Source organism: Ambystoma mexicanum, chromosome 11 (assembly GCF_040938575.1).
Source record: "Ambystoma mexicanum isolate Mex_15411 chromosome 11, UKY_AmexF1_1, whole genome shotgun sequence".
Lineage (NCBI taxonomy): Eukaryota > Metazoa > Chordata > Amphibia > Caudata > Ambystomatidae > Ambystoma > Ambystoma mexicanum.
This window is the reverse complement of record NC_090934.1, coordinates 1377399186-1377422545: the sequence shown is the minus strand read 5'-3', so window position 1 is coordinate 1377422545 and position 23360 is coordinate 1377399186. Positions and strand designations below refer to the sequence as shown.

General features: G+C 48.0%; 1 protein-coding gene across 6 annotated transcripts in view; it reads right to left on the bottom strand.

Moving 5' to 3' along the window:
- The window catches only part of GABPB1 (GA binding protein transcription factor subunit beta 1), an 841719-nt gene that overhangs the window by 739164 nt on the left and 79195 nt on the right, over window positions 1-23360 (bottom strand). For 5 of the 6 annotated variants that reach the window (XM_069624968.1, XM_069624969.1, XM_069624970.1 and 2 more), the window contains exon 2: window positions 2719-2875. The exons of the other annotated variant lie outside the window; for it this stretch is intronic. In XM_069624968.1, the coding sequence (XP_069481069.1) occupies window positions 2719-2875 (157 nt within the window). The remainder of the gene's footprint in view (window positions 1-2718; window positions 2876-23360) is intronic. 6 annotated transcript variants of the gene reach the window in all.

The window sequence follows — 23360 nt, the reverse complement described above, 5'->3', positions numbered from 1 at the left end:
GGATTGCTCTACCTTACTGATGTCTAAAGTGATGACTGAGGTAGACCCAGATGCAATAGACATCAGACTCATCTTGACATATATTAAAACTTCTAGCAACATATGCCATATAATGTATAAACATTGGCATATACTAAAACAAGATGAACATCTGGGAAGCATCCTGGGCATTATCAATATCACTTTTAGACGTTCTACCTCGCTCAAGGATAACCTAGTATCCAGCTATATGAGCCCCAAGATTGCCCTAGCAGGTCAAGGTTGGCTCAGTGCCAAATCAGATGGTTTTCAGAAGTGTATGAAATGCAAGGCATATAAATTTGTCAAAATATGTTGTGTACGTACTCATCTGTCCGTGCGACAAATTGTATGTGGGGAGTACCATTGGCAAACTTAAAACTCAGGATACTCTAACACAGAAGAGCCATTAAGAATATTGACCACACATACCCCATGGCCTTGCATTTGCAAGAAAAGCATGGAGGGAAACTAGAAGGCTTTGCTTATTTTAGTATACACACTGTCCCTAAAGCACCAAGAGGAGGAAACCGAGAGCTCCTCCTCAGGCAATCTGAGACCAAGTATATCCTTGAACTGGAAACCAAGAAACCTAAGGGCCACAATCTGGATGAAGAACTATATACCTTTTTGGGCACCTAAGGACATAGAAGTTTATTTGTAGTGAACTGAACTACTGATGCACCTTATATTAGACCCATGATATGACTTTTTCTACATGCAGGGACTATTTGTAACTTTTTCTTCATTGAGACTAACATCTTTTAACCTAGAAAGGTGGTTCTTACTAATTGAATAGGAAAGTCAGTCATTTATTGCACTTAAGGGATTTTTGGAGGCAGGAATGTTTTTTCACCAGTATTTTGGATTGAGTAACTATTAATTCAATATTTTACTTCCACAAGAGAAATTTAATGGATTTTAGACTCTCTGCTCTTTGGCTATCAAATTCTAACTTTTTTTCTCTTAGAGGGTGGGCCACGTTTTTGCCTTTGCACTCAGACAGATAGGACTACTGGCAGTATAATAAAATGGTGTACATTCTGGATCTCGACTTGTATAGGTCTCATACAAGGTCAGCAAATATTTATGATGTTCCATTATGTATATAGACTTTATAGCAGTGTTTATTTTAACTTATGACCTGTATTATCATTTTTTGGTATGAGGCAACGTCATTCTCGGTCTAATGTCCTGAGATTACAAGCACTAAGCACTTTATGTATTTCCATAAAGGAAACACTATCCAGCTGCTAAATGCACTTTGCACTTTATTATCATAAGGCAGTTAAATGTATATTTGCACAGTTATTTATAACTGGCATTTGCACTTTAATAAGGTAACTCAGGACATAGGAACGGGAATTCGCAGTTGCCTAAAGCACTTTGCACTCCAGTAACAGCACTGCATTAACTACCATTACTTAACAGACCCATTTGGCCAAGCAGCATATATGCATTACACAGAAGGAACACAAAGTAACACCTAACAAATATCTTCTTATGCAATGGCAGGCTCCCCAGATTCAATGGGGGACATATGAGGGATTTATTGACCATGCATTCGCACGGTCAATGTATCAATCTGTACAATTGGTTAAACACAACATAGTTTCCTCTTCCGTGTGTTTCTCCGTATTGCGGACCACTACGGTTACTTAGAAGTCGACACGGATATGTGAGCTTAAGCATACGTGATCAGGGAGTTGCTGTTCCGACCCCCACATTATTATTATTATCTCTCTTACTGTCACATTGAATCTGGGTTTAACATTTTAGCTGTATTGCCTTAAAAATTGTCGAGATATATGGAATGCTGCCTAAATACTTTATTGCAAGAATGTACATGAATTTGGAATGTTTTATCTTGTTATAGATAATGGTCAAAGATGGCGGATTTCCTTTCCAGGCAGCTTATAGATGTACACCTCTCTACACTCTGCAACCACAGAGAGTATGCCAGTTTAAAAGTCCTTCTTCTCCGTCTACACCCCAAACGTGATCAAGCGGTGTGTTTACCGCGAAATGCATCGTTTGTTTTATCTTCGTTTGTCCATGGCATTTAATTTAATAAATAAGTATTTTATTGCCCGGCAACTACTGGTTTCCTTTGTCTCAATGTCAAGCGTGGACTCTCCTCATTGAACTACTTTCTGGAGTGCACACCGCACACTTTGTACATCGGTATAAAGTTTCTCTCTCATATACATATATGACGTCACCCTCGACGAAGGTCTTCGAGGGACATGGACCAGACGCCATCGACGCAGGGCGCCCTCTGCAGAAAAAGGTTTCTGGAGCAGCCGAAGCTGCACAACACATGTCAAAGATGAGGAATACATTGGAGGACACAATCCATTCGAATACTCACATGTATGTGAAAGTCTGCCGTAAAAATCAAGCCAAAAATCTGCATTACTGCATTATGGTCACCCCCTACGTTCCTCCCACCCCAGTCACTTGGGAAGGGAGTATTCAGTATACAGAGGCATCTGATTAGATACAAGCAGTGATCTCCCATTAATCCTCTGCAATGTGCATGCTTCAATGGCCCTTTGCATTTGGTGGGCAAGAGAAACAATTTTGCTCAATCAGATACCTCTCACAGGGTCAGGCAACTTGAACACTCACACATGACATAAGCACAAGTTAGTCAAGAAAGATGCCAAAAGACTTTGATTAAAGAAACAAGTAACTGACCTGAATGACCTGGTGATTCAAATGGTGGCCTTCTCTGGAAGAGCGGGCATTGTCCAGCCTCGTATCTGTAATGTAGAGGATGGACTGCATGCCCAGGCAGAAGGCTACCCAGCGATGAAGCAAGTTAACCAGGAACAACAGCAAGAGAACAACAAATCTAAAAAAAAAAATTAAAAAAAAGAATAAACAGTCACATCTTAGATGCAATGGAAGACATTGCATTTGTAATTGGAAAGGGGATTTGTGGCCATATTTACTGAAATTTCTGGAAGAATTGTTTTTATTTTTAAAAGTGGTACAAGATCCAGAACGGAAACACTGGCATTTGTGAGACACAGACCTAAGTGTTATAGTTTCAAAACCTTTATTTACTATAATGCTGGGTTTGTTGTAATACCTAACTGGCCCCAACTCTAAAGGCATGGTTCCCTCAACTGATGTTTCGAAGGGCAGTCGATGTCTGAAAGTCCAAAACCAAAATCCATTTGGGTCTAAACCTACGGTTGCCCTCATTCTGACAAAATGTGGTAGGACGTGTCACAGGTTTCCCCCCCCCTTCTCACCTGTCTGTGTTTGTTGAAGTTCTTCGATGGAGTCTTCTTTCGCACAGTTCGGGTCTTGTATAACCCTGTGCGTCGGTCCTTGGCTTCCAGCGTGTGTTCAGCGTCCCGTCTCCTGGGAACATTCAGATGTCCGGGAAAAGTCCAGGAAACGGAGAGGGGTGCACTCGGGGGAACGAGTGCAAGGAGATCCGGGAAGCAACAGAAGATAAGAAGGGAAGGAATGAAGGAGGAGGAATTTAGGGGACCGGGAACCAGGAATCAAAGGAATACGCAGTATGAACTACAGCAGCACACGTCTAGCCACTGCAAGCAGTAGCGTTCAGACGCGCAGGGCCGCGGGGGCGTGTCAGCTTTATAGCACGTAGTGCGTACGACGCAGAAACTGGTAAACAGCGTTCCGCGTTCGGCAGCCATGTTGGGAGTACTGCCGAGTGCACGCCCCTATGGGTCAGGGACCAGGAAGTCCAGAAAGGGCGCATCCGATGGTTCTGACAGCATGCCTCCTCCGAAGGCCTGTTCCTCCGGGTTTGCCCCGGTGTATAAGGTGGTACCTATGGAGTAGTCTGGGGGCATTTAGGTTTGAGACTGGTTCCCAGGTGCGTTCACTGGGAGGGTACCCTTTCCACTCAACCAGATACTGTAGCTGACCGCGTCTGTGCCTAGAGTCACATATTCTGGACACTTCGTATCCTAGCTGATCATGGACAACCACAGGGGTAGACCTTGGAGCAGTCCGGGAGGTCTGGATGTATGGCTTCAATAGAGAAGTGTGAAACACTGGGCGGATCCTCTTCCAGGAGTATGGTAGTTTGAGTCGGAAGGCCACTGGGTTAATGATTTCCTTTATGGAAAAAGGGCCATGGTACCAGGGAGCCAACTTATTTGGTAGTAAGTGTCGAGGCAGTAGTTTGAGGATAGTCAGACCTCATCACCCACTGCATAGGAAGGCCTGGTCTTCTTTTGGAGTCCGCTTAGTGCTTGGCGTTAGTTTGAGCCTTTTCGAGGTGTTCTTTGGCTTCCTTGTGTACGTTGATGAGGAATTCAATCCAGGAGTCGACTGTAGGAACTGGTGTAGGATGTGGGAGAGTGGATGGTAGAACCGAAGGGTGGAATCCTTGGCTGCAGAAGAAAGGGCTGGTCTTGACAGCCGAGTGATCCGAATTGTTGTAGGCGAATTCAGCCACAGGAATTAAGAGTGACCAATCGTCTTGGACCTTGGAGGTGAAACAACGAAGACACTGCTCCAGGGTTTGGTTCACACGTTCAGTAGCTCCGTTGGTCTGTGGATGATAACCTGAGGAGAGGGCATGTTGGATTCCTAGTATACGGCATAAGTGGTTCCAGAAATGAGATATGTATTGAGGTCCTCTGTCTGATATGATCTTGGAAGGGAGTCCATGAAGTCGGAATAGGTGTTCCAGGAAGATTCCAGCGAGTTCTGAGGAAGATGGTAGTTAAGGGTGTAAAATGAGCCATGTGAGTGAATAAATCAATGGTAACCATGATAGTTATGTATCCCCTGGAAGGTGGTAATTCCACAATAAAGTCTGTATCAATGAAATCCCAGGGTCTTGTTGGTAGCGTTGGTTGGAGTAGGAGACCCGCCGGTCTCTTGTTATCATGCTTGTTTTGATTGCAGACTGCACAGGCTTGGATGTACTGCTGGATGTCAACTTTCATTTTTGGCCACCAAACTGTCTTTGTATTAAACGGAGAGTGTTGGTGATGCCACGATGTCCTGAATGAAGGCTATCATGACAGAGGCTTGTAATCCTTTGTCGCAATCTGTGTGGGGATGACCAGGCCATTATCCTTGAACAAATAACCCATCCTTTGTTTTAAGATTCCATTGATTCTTCCCAGTAAATTCCTTCCAGATGCCAGAGGACTGGGTTTGAATCCGAATGTCATCCAGGAGGCTGATTGCTTGGGCTACAAATATTGTGTGGTGAAACATCTTTGGAAAGGATTGATATTCAAGAGTTTCGTAGTCGGGACATCGGGATAAAGCGGCAGCAATTATATTGTGTGTTCCGGAAACATGATGGATCTGGAACTGGTACTGGGCAAAGAAGAAGGCCCAACGGGCTTGATTACTATCCCTACATTCCAGGGATTGTAGAACTTGAAGGTTCCGATGGTCCATACAGACCTGAAAAGGATGTTTTGCTCCCAGGAGTAGATGACGCCACTCTGTGAAGGCTTGACGGATGGCTAATAGTTCCTTTTCCAGAACAGAATAATGGGTCTCGCTAGGAGTTAGGGTTTGCGAGAGATAAGCGATGGGGTGTCCTAACTTGTCCTCGAATTCCTGTTTTAGGACTGCTCCAATGGCGTAGTTGGAGGCATCCGTCTCCACTAGGAAAGGTCGATCAATGTCAGGTTGAGCCAGGATGGGGGCTTGTGTAAACTCCGACTTCAATCGTTGGAACGCTTCATCTTGGGCTGCTGTCCAGAGAAAGGAAGTATCCTTCTTCAACAATATAATGATCGGTTGTACTATGGTATGAATTTTCAGTAGAAGTTGGCAAGCCCCAGGAAGGATTGAATCTGTTTCACAGTAGTTGGAACAGGCCAGGATAGTATGGAATTTACTTTTGAGTGGTCCATTCCAATTCCTTCTGGACTAAGGACAAATCTGAGATAGTGAACAGTAGAGACATGAAAAAGGCATTTCTCGGGTTTAGCCAGGAGCTTATGTTCATGTAGCCGCTGTAAGACTGCCTTAACATACTCTTCATGCTTAAGATGGTCCTTGGAGTACATCAGTATATCGTCCAGGTAAACTATGACGAAGAGGAACAGCATATCGGAAAACACCCGGTCCATAAAATGTTGGAAGACCGCTGGGGCATTGGCGAGTCCGAAGGGCATAACCAGGTATTCAAAATGACCAAAGGGTGTTACAACAGGAGGATGTGGGTGATGAATCGCTGGTGCCCCCAAGGGATATGCGATCTGGGAATTATGGTTTCAACAAGTGTGAATTACCTGTACAAGGACAACTATGTGTAGGTGCTAGACACACTAGAGCACAAAGTAGAATCCTGGATCCTGCTACCCATCTCCCAAGTCACTCGTATAGCTTTAGCTAAGATGGTTATCCTGCCAAAGCTACTGTACATCTTCAATGACGTACCTATATGGCCCATATCGCGCTATTGGTCCTGCGTCAAGTGTCTTATGACGTGGCTGGTATGGGCGGATAGACAAGCCAGAATAGCTTAAGATATCCTCACCAGGCCATACAAACAGGGTGGACGAGAGTATCCTGACATGTACCTATACTATCTTGCGGCATAAATTCAACACGGTCAGTAAACGTTCTGCTCGCCTGGCGGAACTTGCCAATGCAAGCAACATGAGCAAGTCTGATGGACGGTGTTGTTGTCAAGTTTCAACACTGTAACCCGAAAGGGCGCACCGCTTCTGCTCTAAGGGGTAGCCGATTGCGGGTGTTTATTACTGGGCGTTCCAGACAGAGTGTTGGAGGTTGCCATGGAGATTGGCTTCCTCATGTTCACGCAACTCTCCACTCTCTTCTCCCCGATCACGTGACACCCGTGGCCAATAAGATTGCAACCATTCTATAGCCCGGTGCTTCTGATTGCAGCTTTACAGGAGTACGCCTTGTTCCTGCTCTGTTTTGGTTTGAATGCTTACTTTGCCGATTACTTTTCTGTCCTCCTGGTATTGTGTTTTGGATTATCCCTTGGTCTGCTGCTTACTCGTTGCCAACGGTATTTTGATTCTAGATTGCCTTATCTCATTGATTGTTGTGCTCTGCTCGGAACGTGCTTTGACCCAGACTGCTGTATGGACCTTCACTTGGATCACGTTTTGTTTTGGTTTTTGCCCGCTCATTGACTACTTGGATTTGCTGTTCGGATTGTCTTGTTACTTGGACCCTGTCCCATCTGCCTGGTCTGTTGGTAGTTCATCGTTGCAGGTACACACACAGACTTGAGACTGCCGATAGTGTTGTGTACTTCCTGCCTAGGCGTCCTCGTGCCGGCGGGTCCGTTGATTCCCTCCTGGGACTTGTGACTGGATCACCTTAGCATCAGGCGTCCGTGTGCCGTCGGGGTAGCCTCCCTCTCACCACTACCAACAGCTGGGCTACTCTTGGAACCTCCTTCTTCCTGTGGGATGCTGGTAGGTAGGTCTTGTTTACGCTCTCATTTATATTCTTTGCTCATTACATCTGAGTATTGACGTATCCTGCTTTTTCTGCAGGGACACTGATACGCAGAAAACAATCGCCATTCTGGGCCCTTTAGATTCAGAACCCTAAGTAAGTCTTTACTGCTGCTTGGGTCAACTATTGGTGTTCCTTCACTCAGAGAGGTACATTGGTCAGAAGAACTCATCGTCCACGCTACGCGAGCAACTGCCTGAGCGGACGAGTTCTGACAAACACATATCTGGATGGAAAACGCTCACTGACAGCCCTCCTCATACCCACTAGCACAGGGCTTTCACCAACCCAAATTACCTGATGGGGCTAACTAGGGGAAATAGAGAGGGGATTCCCCCGATGAGAAGTACAACCCAGAGCTGTAACATGCAAAGCCTGGGAACAAATGAGTCGACTACTGGGAGTAGAACACTGCTACCTCCCTGACCTCCCGATACATAGCATTGTAGGAGTGCCACTTAAACATGAGAGATCCTTTCAGATTCACCTTCAGACCTTAGGGGATATGGTACAAAGAGGCCAATTTATTAAATAGGAAGATCTGAAACGGAAGGGGGAACATAATGCTGTGACATTTCTCCTATATTATAGGCTCTGGGTACTGCTGAAAACCAAATGGGGCGACTTCCCACTAGCTCCTACACCACACACCTGCACAACTATATGTGACTAACCCGCTATCCACCAAAAAACCCGTCTCCACTATCTATAAGCTGATCAGGGGAGGGAAATTGGTGGGAACATCAATGAGCGAGGAACAGTGGAACATTATCTGCATGCAAACCCGTACCCTAGCTCTGAATGCCCGGTTTAGACTTAAACACTACAAGGTCATATACCAAGTATACTATTCTCCCCTTAAACTGAGCAGGTTCTTCATCGAGAGGCTACCCTCATGTGAAAGACGTGGCTCAGAGCCTTCAGACTTTTTCCACGTAGCATGGACCTGCCCACATATTAGAACCTACTGGGTGAAGCTAGAGGAAGCAATGGCCGAAATGCTGTCCACAACAGAGCAATACTCACCAGAACTGACTCCTAGCGCTGATCACGGATGGAACCCGCGCTGAAAAGAAACTACTGGGTATGGCCAAAGCCATAGCCCAATATCTGGTGGCATTGACCTTGAGGAAACAGACACCCCCTCATTTGTGAAATGGTTGAAAACTATGAATACATGTGAGAAGAGGGAAACCAGATACGCCTCCACACTCCCAACAAGCGGCCGCCCATTAGATGACTGGCCCCCATTCCGTCAATACTACGCAGATTTACACCAGAAAACACACTCTCCGGAAACCTCCTGGTAAAGAACTACAAATGTCATTCAAATATGGGGGCACCCCCCCCCCCACCAATGACAGTCGAACAAAGCGTGAAATAGAGGAAGCGCGTGCACAATGGATATGACCTCTAATCCTACACTATGACCTTTGCTGAGATAATTGGTAAATGACCCCTGGAAGGCAATGATAAGGCCCACTCCCAAGGTGGGACACAAAGGACTGTGTCATGAACAGTCACCTTCGTTCCTTTTGGACCTCGTGGTCCCTGACCCATAGAGCACTGAATGCAGTAACCCTCTCAACATGGCCGTCGAATTCAAAACGCAGCTTGCCAGCCTTTACGTTCCACGCTCGGAGCACTACTAAACAGACACACCCCCTCGGCTCTGCGTCTCAACGCTACCGTTCGCCATAGCTGGACGTGTGCTGTCGGGGTTCGCTCGGGGCCATTTTCCTGATGTCTCTATTCCCGATTCCTTGATTCCTCCTCCTTTCCTTTCAACCCTCAAACTTACTGAACTTTCCTGGATTTTCGCCCGCGCTCGAGCCACGGTTTCCATGGCTCCGCGCGCGGACATTGTTCCTTCCTGGCTCCGCTCGTACAAAGTGTTTGAGTGTGACAATGAGCGCAGTCTTTAAGTATGGCGGTTTTGTTAACTGGTTGTCAGAAAATCAATAATTACAGTTTTTAAAATAAAGATCTGTTTGGTGCCAAGGGAGAAACGGATGTCCCAATAGACAGGATCCACCGCGTAGGACCGATACGCAATGACCTGGGGGAATCACCCGAGGGACACCCTTGCTGCAATAGCCTCTTACCCGCAAAAATAACTGATCCTTAGGGTGGCGAGGAAAGCTGCACCAATCTCCTACTGCAGGAATGAGATACAACTCTACCAAGACCTTTCACAACTCACCCTGCAAAGGAGAAGGGACATGAGAAGACTACTGGAACACCTGCAAGCCAAAAAGATTACCTATAGATGGACCTTTCCTTTTGGCCTCCTCTTCGACCACCAGCCAGGTTCTGCAACCCTAAAAAGACACACTTCTAAGGGTCTTCGACACTGGGAGTAGACGACGAAGGAACGCACCAAACGGAAGCTCCAAAATCTACCCCTATGAAACACACCTGGCTCTCTCCCGTCAGCAGGAGAAGCATCAACAACATAAAGGCGAAAACTCGAAGTGCCCGGTCGGGATCTGAACACTTTCTATAATCATCACTGGGTAAGTTTCCTGTCTATGGCAGTCGCAAAAAGGTCCACTTCTGGAGTGCCCAATCTGCGAAAGATGTTGGAGAGGCCTTCCATGTTCAGTTCCCAATGTCTGCCAGCTGAGTGAGTCTGCAGTCACATTGAGTTGCCCCGGAATGTGTACCGCCAGCAGCCAAATGCTGTGCATGATGGCCCATTCCCAAATCTGAATGGCAAGGCCCACAAGAGGTGGTGACTTGGTACCAGACGCGGACCACCCGGTTCATGATGGATGGTTGGAATGCTTTCAGCGCCAGAAAAACAGCCAGGCGCTCCAAATAATTTGTATGAAACTGCCTGTCCTGCGGTGTCCATAGATCGAAAACCTGGAGATTATCCAGAGTTGCTCCCCACCTTAGGAGGGAGGAGTCCGTGGTAATCGTCACTTGTGGGCAGGGCTCCTGAAAGGTAGGACCCCACCGTAAAATTGTTGGTTGAGGACCACCATAGAAGGTCCGCCATCATGCAGGATGGAACTGGTATCATCTTGGAATCTGATTCCGAAGCCTGACACCAAGAGCTCCGAAGAACTAGCTGCATACGCCTTATTTTGGAGGCGCGCAAGAAGAGCAAGTACACACGCGGCCAGGAGGCTGAGCAGTCTCTGGAACCACCAAGCCATCATGTGCTCTGACTGTATGAAGAGTTGACACGTGGCGAATAGATTGGCAATCCTGTCCGCTGTCAAATACACCCTGCAGTTGACCGTGTTCCAATGAAAACCCAGGAAGATCTGGTCTTGGGAGACCATCATGGAAGATTTCCGCCAGTTCACCGAAAGCCCAAAGTGGAACAGGAGCTAAAGGAGAGATTGGAGATTGCTCAATGCCATCTGTGGAGAAGGGCTGTGTAGGAGCCAATCGTCCAAATACAGATATACATGAACGCTCTGTAGCCGAAGGAAAGCTGCAATGACCGGCATCATCTTCGTAAAGACGCGCAGTGCAGAGCTGAGACCAAACGGGAGCACACGGAACTGGAAATGCTCCCCTCCCAGGGAGAACCGCAGATACTTTCGATGCGGCTTCCATATCAGGATGTGCATATACGCGTCCTGAAGGTCCACTACACTGAGCCAGTCGCCCTTCCGAAGAGAGGACTTTATTTGACAGGGTGTGATCATCTTGAATTTCTCTTGGGGGAAGAGAAAGTTTGAACTGGGAAAGGTCGAGGATGGTGCGCAGGCCAGCCTGGTTGGGTTTGGGCACCATGAACAGTCGAGAGTAGAAGCCCTCCCCTTGCTCCCCGACAGGAACAGGTTCCACTGCCCTAAGGTCTAGAAGCTTCTGAACTTCGGCTCTGAGGGAGGGTGTCCCGATCGGTTTGAAGGGAGGATTGAAGGGTGTGGTTGGGGGAAGGGGCAAGCGAAAGCCTGCCCGAGCGTTGGACAAAACCCACTGATCGTCGGTGATGGTCTGCCACGCCTCCAGATGAATCGAGATTCATCCTCCGACCAGAGTCTCGTGCGACCGACAAAAAATATTGTTTTTGCAGATTTGTTGGCAGTGAGACTACCTGCTCATGGAGAGGAGGCTGAAGGCCGAGAGAAAAAACGACCACATTGTTCTTTTCAATGGGTGCCACCAACCGGAGGGTCAGTACTGTGCGTCCGGCTGTCCTGAAAGCCTCTGAAGCCAGAGAAGGATCGAGACCGAGACCCCGACCTCTGAGTATAAGGGGCCTTAGCTGGGACCTTTGCCAGGACCAACAAGGATTTGGCGGTTTGGGTACTCGCCTTGGTCTTTGTGAGTTCGTCATCCGTAGAAGAATGAAACAACACTTTTCCATAGAAGGGAAGGTCCAGAACTTCATCTTGCACCTCCTTCGAAAGCGTTGTCGCATGGAGCCACGCATGGCGGGAGGTGTCAATTCCCACCATCAGGCCTCAAGCTGAAGTATCGACATGGTGTGCCGCAGCCTCCAGGATATCCTGTGCCAACACCCTATCGTCCAACAAAACGGCCTTGAAGTCGTCTAGCCTATCCGTAGGAATGCACTCCTAGAAATCAGCCAACTCCTTCCACAGCTTCATATCAGCTGCCGCCAGGATCAGCTCAGTATTTGTTTGCCTAAGTTGCAGTGCTGAGTTGGCAAAGACTTTCTTGCCCAAGGAGTCCAGAATTTTGTCTTCCTTGGAGAGAATCGGAGCCGCAGCCGTAGAGGTCGCAGATGCCGGCTTGGATTGAAGCGTGGCCGCAGCTACCACCGTCGAGGAAGGGAGTGGACAAGACGCCAAGGCTATCTCCTCAGAGGTGTGAAGCCTGTAACGGGTGTCAATTCTTTTATTGATATGCAGCCGAGTGTGGGGCTTATCCCTGACCTTACAGGCCTCAGCCAAAACGTCATTCTGGAGGACCAGGCCGGTGTTAGGGAGAATTCTCATAAATGGCTAATTTCCATTACCTAATGAGTACCTCAGCAGCTTTGCTGGATTTCTAGGGTTTATGTTTTATACCTGGTAGGAGTGTGAGCCTTTTTCCGACTCTTACATGCGTTTTGCTGTTTGTGTTTTTACCATTTGTGTGATCTTGGGTTCTGGAGCCTCACCTACTCCATGAGCATCATTTTAATGTGTGTCACACAGCACCTTCAGTGCCTTGACACAGGGTTGTCTTTTAGACTTCCCACTGACTCAATTTTTCTGGGACTGACTACTGTCTCCCAGAAACATGTCAAGTTGCCATTAACTTTATGTAGTCTCTTTGAATCACAGACCCAGTACAACCCATCTTACATGGAGTATTGGAAAGGGTTAATTCTTATCCCTTTTTATCCATTTCTCTTGGAGCACTGTTTCGCTCCCTTTTCATCAAGACGTGGCAGTGGTAACTACCCTATTATTCATACTGCGGTTATCTTATATAACCATGGTATTATTTTAGGCTATTTTATTAGCCTCGAACATAAACCCGCTTCACCAAATATATTTTATTTTGGCTCCGGCTGGGTTTATTCGCCATTTCTTTTTGTTAAAGTCTTTCTCGTGTTTCACTATGCGTGCCAAACCAGGTTAAGTCCCTTTGTTCGCCGTCTTTTCGCGAAGTCTGGTGTAAGAACCAGGATGGGAGACGGTATTGAGGCTTCAAATTATACTTTATTTCTTAAGGTTCAGAATGTCCTGTTCTCTTTAACAAACTATAGTAAGGGTTGATGGTAGTTTCTTCACTACCTCAAAGTCTTGGGGATAGGGTTTTTTCCAAGAGACTCCTTTCTAGTCACTCGAGCCCGGATAGGCCCACCATTCACTTCCTTTCTCCTCTCCAGGGTTCTGGAAAACGACAAACAGAGTCCACGTTATCCCTTTTATACTTTGCAATTGGCTTATGTCCCCACCAATCAGCCTCTGGCCAAGTCTCTCCCCTACTGATAGGCTGCTGTCTTCAGGAGCCAATCCTGATAAAAGGAGTTGCCGTCCCCACCTCCTCCCCTACTTCAGCAAGTTCAGTGACAGAACCTTCCCAGCATTCCTATGGGTAATGATGCTTCTGCAGCTCCCTTCCTTTCCTGCCCCGTTCTTGGGATGCCACAAGTCCTTCCCCTACCAGCTTCGGCGTGCCTCCGGCCCCGCCCCCTTCCAGGAAGTCTCCTTGCTGGAGCCACGTAGGCCGTGTTTGCAGGTGCGGCACATAAGGTAAGGGGTCCGGGGCAGGGTATGGGACATGTATGTCTCTCATCAGCCGCCAGACCCCAGCGGAGTGGGTGGCCGGTCCTCTCCCTGCTGCTCGCGGTGGCCATGGCGAGGGCGTCTCACGCCCTGTTGTCATTGCCGTGGCTGGTGTTGCCATTCGCTTCAGGCTGGGCGAGAGCACCGCAGCTCTGTCGGGAGGCACTGTACGCTCCTAGTTCGTGCCATCAAGCGGGCTCGTACCTGTCCGGACCCTACTATCCCCACATCTGGGTAGGCAGGATGTGAGGGAGGGGTCTTAGGACCCCTGCCATGGGGTCATTGGTAACCCAAGTGGCAATTTTTGATTGACTGGGTAACTGTCCTTGCCAGGACAGCCACCCTGCTGTGTGATTGACAGCCAGGCTGTGTGAATGGTGGAAACTGCATAAAAAGCAGGTCTCTGGGACTGGAAAGGCAGAGTCACCACTGGAACGAAAGAACCAACGAGGAGCTGACAGAAGAGGAGCCCTACAACGACTGAACCGCCCGGTGAAGCCCTGCTGCAGGTCCGAATCTTCAGAATCCGACGACAGAGAAGATCCTCCAGGAAACTTCTTCCCTTGAGCTGGTGGGACCAACCTGTTCGCCCAAACTGCAAGCCAGGACCCCTTCTCTGGTCGTATTCATTGTACAGAGCTACAGTGGGCGGCATAGCCAGGAAGGTCGGACCCTGCTTGGGTTTTAAGGAGCGCACCTATTATTCGTTGTTTCGCTCTGCTGCTGGTTTCTTCCCTGGGTAGTGCAGGACCCTCCAGTCTTCCTACTTCTTGTCAGTCCGACAGTTGCTTCAGGAATAGTGAGCCTGCAGGAACTACCAGGAACGTCTGCCTCAGCTACAGCTTCCTCTCTGTTTTAAGGTACTGTGCAAATCCGGTTGTTCGTTTCGTTCAGCCGCGGTGAAAGTGTTTGAAATCTTTCTCCAATCCGAGGGCTTGTCCTTCTCGTTGAACTAACTTTTCTGCCAACCACCTCATCCGGAATCTGTGGTACTAACATTACCGCGAACTACCCTGAACCGTGTGATCTTGAGAAAAAGACTTTTGACCCATTGACTTTGGCCCAATGTGTAGTACAGGAGTGTACCAAAGGTGAATGTGTACTGTCACTTGTAGTCTTAATTGTGTGGTGTTCCCAAAGGGTACTGCATATAATTCTGCTGCCGTCGAGAACGTAGGTGTAAGGGAAGAATCCAAAATGGGCGCCGTGGACCATGAGGGGTGGGCCGCCATTTTGTCAATGCCTGAAGAGAACTGCGTCACATGTACAGCTGAGGCAAACGTCCCCTCAGTCTCCTCAGGCTGGTCAGGTGACCTAAGTAACATTTTAGCCTTGACACAAGGATCCTTGGCAGAGCCGGTACTGGGGGGTCTCGGATGTTTGCTTGACATCTTGGAGGTGGCCTCAACAATAGCCTCCAGGGGAGGAACCTGGGCAGAGCCGGTAACAGAGGAGTTTCGGTGCATGACCGCTCTCTTTGTCCCCTCGACAGAACTGGTATCACTGCGTGAGCACGGGAAAACTGAGGAATCACCCTTAAAGACAAGACCTTAGGAACAGGTCTCTCGGTTTTGTCGGTACGGACCTTAGCCTCAAGAAGAGGAACCTCGGGTTTCATCCCGGTATGTGTAGCTCCCTTGTTAGGGGCCTCATGCCATGGCTTAGTACAGAAAGCTCCAGAAAAGGAGGCCTCAGGGCGTACCCCGGTGCCTGTGTGGAAAGCTCCAGAAACAGACCTCAGAGCGAACCCTGCCGTCCAAAGCCTCTGGTGAACTGGGCCAACGTTCAGCAACCAACAGGTGAACCTCGGAACGTGTTCCGGTCTTGGCAGGTCTGTCGTGGGAACCCTCGGAGAAAACTCTGGTACGCCTATTAGGCCTGCGAGGCACCTCAGGAGAAATCCTGCTGGTAGAGCTACTCGAGCCCCTCCTGGACCGAGAAGACTCCAGAAATGAGTCCCCCGCTGGGGGCGCCCTAAAAAGTAAGGAATTTACCGGACATCTTTTCTTTTCTTTGATGAAAAGCTGAAGATGAGGTGGAGGAACGCGCTGAAAGATGTCCTCCCACCGAAGACGGCACTGGAGTGCCCGGACAGAGAGGGAATTGCAGTGGAAGCACGAATCCCAGCGGTGGTCCGGCACAAGACACTCCAAGCAGAGAGAATATGGATCCGCCCTAGCGAAGCAACGTTCGCATGAAGAACAGGACACAAATCCCAGATCCTCCGGCATAGACGGAGGACTATGTGTCAGGAATTGCCAATGGAAACTATGGAACGTTTGGAGGCATTGACTATGCAATTTAATGTTCTAGTCCTCATTAAACATGGCGTCCCGTCCTATAAGTTCCGGCTCCTTCCACCCTGCCGACGCGTTGTATCTGTGTATTTCGACTTGTTTACGGCGCGCATTACTCCGGTGGCTGTACCTTCTGTACTTTCCTTGGTCCGACCTGTTAATAGCCCTCTTGGCCCTTGCTTTCATAGTTTTGTCTGTAGCCCACTAATATCCTACTTATTTCTTTGTCCTCCTCTTTTGTATACCTTTTTTTTAACTTTCTCTACTGTTTCCTGTTCTTGGCTTTCTGTTATCATCCGCCTCAGACGTTTTGGTTTTTCAGTCCCCTGCGGCTTTTGCCGATTTCGGCTTCCAGCCTTAGCTGCTTCGTCCACCATTGGGTGCGAGCGGCGCTTGCTGTCAGCCTTTGCTACTTCGTCCGCCTTTGGACGCAAGGCTGGCCCCTGGGGTTCCCCATAAGTAGAGCCTCCCCTCTGCCAAGGTGGCCTCCGGAGGGGCTAGACCTTACTTGCACGAGAAAAAAGAACAGAGACTCAAGTTTAAGAAACCCCAGAAGAAGAAAAAGGATTGGAAAGGTACTGAAGCGGCCCTTAAGGATCTTACTTCTGAAGAATCAGGTGAGGAGAAGGGGGAGACACTCATCGAGCCTGACAGCATACAACACCCATCGCATACCATGGCCTCCTTGGAGCAGTACCAAGAATTAGTGGCAACAATGCAGAACCTAACCGCTGAAGTACAATCCTTGCAAGCAGAGAACATTGCTCTCCGACAACATGTTGTCTTACACCGAGACGATCATGGAGACCTGCTGACTATGCCGCTCTCGTTCGGCAAATATGATGGACACCCAGGAGGGCTGAAGGATTTCCTTGACGCCTATAAGGTTTACTTTGCCTTCCGACCGCATGCCTATGATTCGGCTAGAACCAGAGTTGGCTTCATCATTGCCAACCTTACTGGTAACGCTCTATCTTGGGTCACCCCTTTGGTGACAAACAACAATCCGTCCTTGAACAATTATGACCGTTTTTTGGAAGTATTCACGGAGAGGTTTGACAGACCCGAAGTGCTCTATTCCTCTTTGGAGGCTATTCTCGACGTCAGACAGGGGAACACTGACCTTCAAACCTATGTATCCCGTTTCCAGAGACCCGCCGCCAAAGCGGACTGGCCCGATTCAGCCCAACAGACCATATTCAGACGTGGTCTTCATGGTGAGATCAAGGACGAGTTGGCGCGGGTAGCGAGACCTGCTTCGTTCCGAGATCTGGTGAATTTGTCCCTCCAAATTGAATTCTGATTGCAAGAACGTCAACAGGAAAGAAGGCGTCTTCGTAGTACCCCTCAGGATGTTCATCTCCCTTCTCCTTCACCACAGACGAGAGCTATGGGCCCAGTAGAAGAACCTATGCAAATCGGAGCTACCAGAGGACCTTTGACTCCGGAAGAGAGAATAAGACGACGCGAGGCCGAATTGTGGATGTACTGCGGTTCTTCGAAACACCTATTAAGAGATTGCCCAGAGGTACCTCCTCGACGGAAGGAAAACTCCAACCCCCGCTCTGCTGCAAGGGAAGTGTCGGGGGATTTAACAAGTATCCTTGCAACAACTCAAGAACACTAGAAGAGTCTGCGGAAAACAGTTTGATGGTATTTAAGGTAAATTTGTGGTTATCTGACTCTGGGCCCACTGAGGTATTGGCCATGTTGGACTGTGGTGCAGCAGGCAATTTCATGGACCTGAAATGGGCCACGGAGCATCAAGTATCTTCAAGACAAAAGACTTCCCCTATACCAGTAGAGGGAGTAGATGGCAAGCCCTTGTCTTCTGGACCCATCACTACAGAGACGATCCCTTTGAAGATGGGAATAGGCCATCATGAAGAATATGTTGTGTTTGATCAGATCAGGGCAGCACACTTTCCTTTGGTGATTGGAATACCATGGTTAAGAAGACACAACCCGCATGTCGACTGGGTTGCAAACAAGGTGAGCTTTAACTCCCCGTTTTGTGAGGCCAACTGCATGAACCAGCCTATAGGCTACTCCTCTAAGGTTCAACCCAAAGGGGGGCCTCCTATTCAAGGACCCTTGGTAATATCCATGGTTCCTCTCCAGTATCAAGAATTTTCCGAAGTATTCATGGACACTATACCCAAACTATTGCACCCACACAGAGCGGAAGACTGTTGCATTGACTTACTTCCTGAGGCAGTAGTTCCTTTTGGGCGTATGTACCCTTTGTCACTCCCTGAGCGGAAGGTTCTTCGCGAATATTTAGACGCCAATCTGCAAAACGGACTCATTAGAGAATCCAGATCCTCCTGTGGGGCCTCTTTTTTTTATCCCCAAAAAAGATTCTGCAGACTTACGCACTTGTATTGATTACCGAGGACTTAATAAGGTAACAATCCGGGATAGACATCCCATGCCCTTGATACGGGACATTTTGGAGGCGGTACAAGGTGCTGTATACTTTACCAAATTGGACCCGAGAGGGGCGTACCACCTACTACGCATAAGACAAGGAGACAAATGGAAAACGGCTTTTCGCACTCCATTGGCTTATTTGAATACAGAGTAAGGCCGTTTGGCCTTGTAAACGCGCCAGCCGTGTTCCAAAGATACATGGACAAGGTATTTGCTGACATGTTGTTTGTATCAGTGGTGGTCTACCTAGATGACATCTTGGTATTCTCTCGAACACTTTCTGAGCATAGACAATTAGTCAGGCAGGTATTACAGTGCCTGCAAGCCCACCAATTACTGGTAAAGCCTGAAAAGTGCCAGTTTGAAACGACTTCTGAGTCCTACTTGGGATTTATTTTATCCAAGGAGGGAATAGAGATGGATCCGATCAAGATAAAGGAGATTAGATAATGGAAGGAACCGACCAACAGCAAAGAACTACAAAGTTTCCTAGGATTAGCCAACTTTTACAGAAGGTTCATTCCCAATTTCTCAAACACAGTACTTCCCCTCACCTCCCTGCTTAAGAAAGGAGTTAAGTTTGTCTTTGGGGAGAATCCTAGGGAAGCATTTGAAACTCTCAAGAATTGCTTTTCCACTGCACCAATATTGGTCCAGCCGGATCAGACTAAACCTTACATTCTGGAAACCGATGCTTCCATAGGGGCAGTCGGAGCCATCCTACTGCAGGAATCCACGGACGGATGTGAACATCCGGTTGCTTGTTATTCCAAGAGCCTGACTACCAGTGAGCGTAATTACTCAGTACTCGAAAGGGAGTTGTTGGCGATCAAAATGGTGTGCCAAGAGTGGCGTCATCTTTTGCAGGGTGCCGCACACTGCTTCATCATTCAAACCGATCACCGCAACCTACGAGTATTGCAACAAATGGAATGTACTAACGCACGTCATGCCCGATGGGCGCATTTCTTTCTGCAGTTCGACTTTATCATAACCTACATTCCCGGATCTGCAAACAAGAAGGCTGATGCCCTGTCTAGGAGTCTCGGGGAAGGCTCCGGTGCCTACAGGGGACATGACTTGGTCTTTCCGGGAGTGAAGATCGTAGCGTTTACACAGTCTTTTCTCCAAGAGTTGATTCCCCAATACCACACTAACTCCGACCTTCCTCCTATCATTCAAGGCAGGGATGGGTTGTATTACCACGAAGAGGCTCTGTTCATCCCCAACAAGAAGCTCCAAAGACTAGGCCTGTCATGGTGTCACAACTCCCCCCTGACAGGACATCCGGGAGTTAGAAAGACACATGATCTCCTACGTAGAGGGTTTTGGTGGCCTTCACTCAAGAAGGACGTGGATCAATACGTATCTACTTGTTCGGTTTGTGCTTCCAGTAAACACAGAACAGGAAAACCTGTAGGGTTGTTACAACAACCCAAACTACCTGAACGCCCCTGGGAACACATCTCTACCGACTTCATTGTAGATAACCCCCCCATCAAATGGCATGACAGTGATAATGGTAACCATTGATTCGTTCAGCAAGCTTGCCCACTTTTCCGCATACAAACAAGTTCTGTCTGCTTTGGAAACAGCTGCGGTGTTTCTACGAGATGTAGTCCACTTACATGGATTACCCCGGACTATAGTGTCCGATCGCGGGCCTCAATTAACGTCAAAGTTCTGGGCTTCCCTTTGCCAGACTCTGGGTATTCACAGAGCTCTGTCTTCAGGTTACCACCCACAAAGCAATGGGCAAACGGAAAGACTGAACGCTGGTCTGGAACAATATTTGAGGTGTTTTTGCAGCACACAACAGGACAAATGGTATGAAGCATGCAGAGTTCTCCTACAACAATGCCTTACACACATCAATCCAAATGAGTCCTTTTTTTGTATTTATGGGTATAATCCTCAGTTTTTGCCCTAGCTCAGTTCCCATGCTACCAAGATCCCTACTTTGGATGGAGTACTCAGAGGCCTATGTGAAGTTCACAAACTCGCAAAGGCGGCCCACTTAGTCAGTCAACAGATACAGAAGAGATTGGCTGACAGAAGTCGGGGTTCCAACCCAAAGTGGGAAACTGGGCAATTAGTCTGGTTATCTACCCGATTCCTGCCACGATGGGTTCACTCCGGCAAGTTTTCCCCACGATTCCTTGGTCCTTTTCCTATTGTACAACAAATCAATCCTGTGGCCTTCAAGCTCAAGCTCCCTAGCGATCTCAAGAAGGTGCATCCAGTCTTCCACGTCTCCTTGCTCAAGGAACATAAGGAAGATCCATTCCAAAGACCTAACCATAGGGGACATACTAAAGTAATCCAGATTGCGGAAGAATATGAAGTGGCCTATTTGGTTGATTCCCGGTACAGAAGGGCCAGGCTACAATACTTGGTCCATTGGAAGGGATATCCAGTGGACGAGAGGTCTTGGGAACCAGTGAGCCGCATACATGCACCTCGACTTTTGAAGAGGTTTCACCATTTCCACCCGGAAAAGCCCGGGGGGCCCTCCACGAGGAAAAGGAGTCATACTGTCAGGAATTGCCAATGGAAGCTATGGAACGTTTGGAGGCATCGACTATGCAATTTAACGTTCTAGTCCTCATTAAAAATGGCATCCCGTCCTATAAGTTCCGGCTCCGCCCACCCTGCCGACGCGTTGTATCTGTGTATTTCAACTTGTTTACGACGCGCATTACTCCGGTGGCTGTACTTTCTGTACTTTCCTTGGTCCGACCCGTTAATAGCCCTCTTGGCCCTTGCTTTCCTAGTTTTGTCTGTAGCCCACTAATATCCTACTTATTTCTTTGTCCTCCTCTTTTGTATACCTTATTTTAACTTTCTCTACTGTGTCCTGTTCTTGGCTTTCTGTTATCGTCCGCCTCGGACGTTTTGGTTTTTCAGTCCCCTGCGGCTTTCGCCGATTTCGGCTTCCTGCCTTGGCTGCTTCGTCCACCATTCGGCGCAAGCAGCATTCTCTTTCTTGCAGCGCTTGCCGTCTACCTTTGCTGCTTCGTCCGCCTTTGGATGCGAGCAGCATTCTCTTTCTTGCGGCGCTTGCCGTCTACCTTTGCTGCTTTCTCCGCCTCGGGCGTGCAGTGCATTGACTTTCCTTGCAGCGTTTGCCGTCTGCCCTCACTATTTCGTTCGCCTCTGGCTTCTGTAGCATTTAATTTCCTTTTCCGCCTATACTTCAATTTCTTCTATTTTCTTTACGCCTGTCCGTTCTAGTATTACCGTCCTGACACCGTGGAACCATTATCCTTCAGTTCCACAGGTTTTCCCCTGCATTCACGGAACTACCTTTCACTCTGACTTGCTCCTTTTCTATGAGACACCCACTTTCTTATTACTCGTGTTCTTATAGGGTTCCTTTTCCATCAGTACTTATTGCTTCCTTGTAACTGCTATTCTATCCCTCCCTTTACTTCTGCCTTTTTGTACTGCTTGGTACACATCTTCACAAGGACTTCCTTACCCAAGGAACATTTGTTTTTTCATTCCGGATTGCCTGTTGCTGTTACTTTGGATATTGGATATCGCACCTTCTTTGAAATCCACCATCATACCAGGGTTTTTTCTGCCTTCGGCTTTTTCCCTGGGAGCAAGGCTGGACCCCTGGGGTTCCCCATAAGTAGAGTCTCACCTCTGCCAAGGTGGCCTCCGGAGGGGCTAGACATTATTTGCACGAGAAAAAAAAAAAAAAAAAAAGAACAGAGACTCAAGGTTAAGAAACCCCAGAAGAAGAAAAAGGATTGGAAAGGTACTGAAGCGGCCCTTAAGGATCTTACTTCTGAAGAATCAGGTGAGGAGAAGGGGGGAGACACTCATCGAGCCCAACACTATGTGACCGCAGAACCAGAGCAGAAGAGAAGGACAACGGGAACAAAAAATTCCCGAAGATGCAACTGCATCCAGTCCCGACCGTGCGGAGAAAAGGACTGAAGGGCGATGCAGAACTCAGGAGGGTGGGGTTACGGTCACGTGCGGTACCCTGCGTAATAAGAGAAAAAAGGGACAACATTTTTTTTTCAATTTTTATGCTTTTTATCAAATGTGCTCTGGTCCCGTCCCGAAGGATGGAATGTCCCACAAGTATGGAGGAAAGGGAACGGGACGTAGGAGTAAATCTATACTAAGGTCCTTGTGACCCACATCGAATAGCTGATGCCAGTACTAATCCACCCGACCAATCGGGAATTATAAAAAACGTCAAACCCATGATAACCTGCGGAGGATCTGCCATTTATTGGAAAAAGTAAGCAAAAAATTGAGACAAGGCAGTGCTGGTCTCATTGGACGCAGAGAAAGCGTTTGACAGGGTAGAATGGGCCTTCCTTTTCAACACCCTGTGAACAATGGATTCGGGCCCAAATACATTTCATGGATGCAGGCCAGCTATGCTAATCCCAAAGCTAGACTGCTGATAAATGGCCAGCTGTCTCATCTGGTCCCCCTCCAGAGGGGTACGAGGCAGGGCTGCACCCTACCCCCCCCCGCCCCCCCCTTTATATGCTCTACACCAGGAACCCCTGTTAACACGGATCCACATGTCAGCAGCGATAAAAGTTATTCACTTCGGCGCCGATGAACACACATTGATGGCATGCACGGACGATATGGTCCTGGCCAACACAGACCCGGCAACCTCACTCCCCGCAGCACAGGCAGAGTTAGAAAGATTTGGCCAGGTAGCCGGATTAAAAATTAACGTACTGAAGTCGGAAATACGAAATCTATCAGTAGACAGGGATGACTTGCCCTAAGCCAAAGATGCAACGCAATTGAAGTGGGTCCCCAAAAACATCAGAATCCTAGGGGTTTCCGTCACGTGCACTTCCGCGGAGTTATAAGAGGCAAACTTTCAACCCCTTCTCATCCAAATCCAGACTCAATTTCAGACATGGACTCCACTTGTGATCACGTGGTTGGGTAGAGTCAA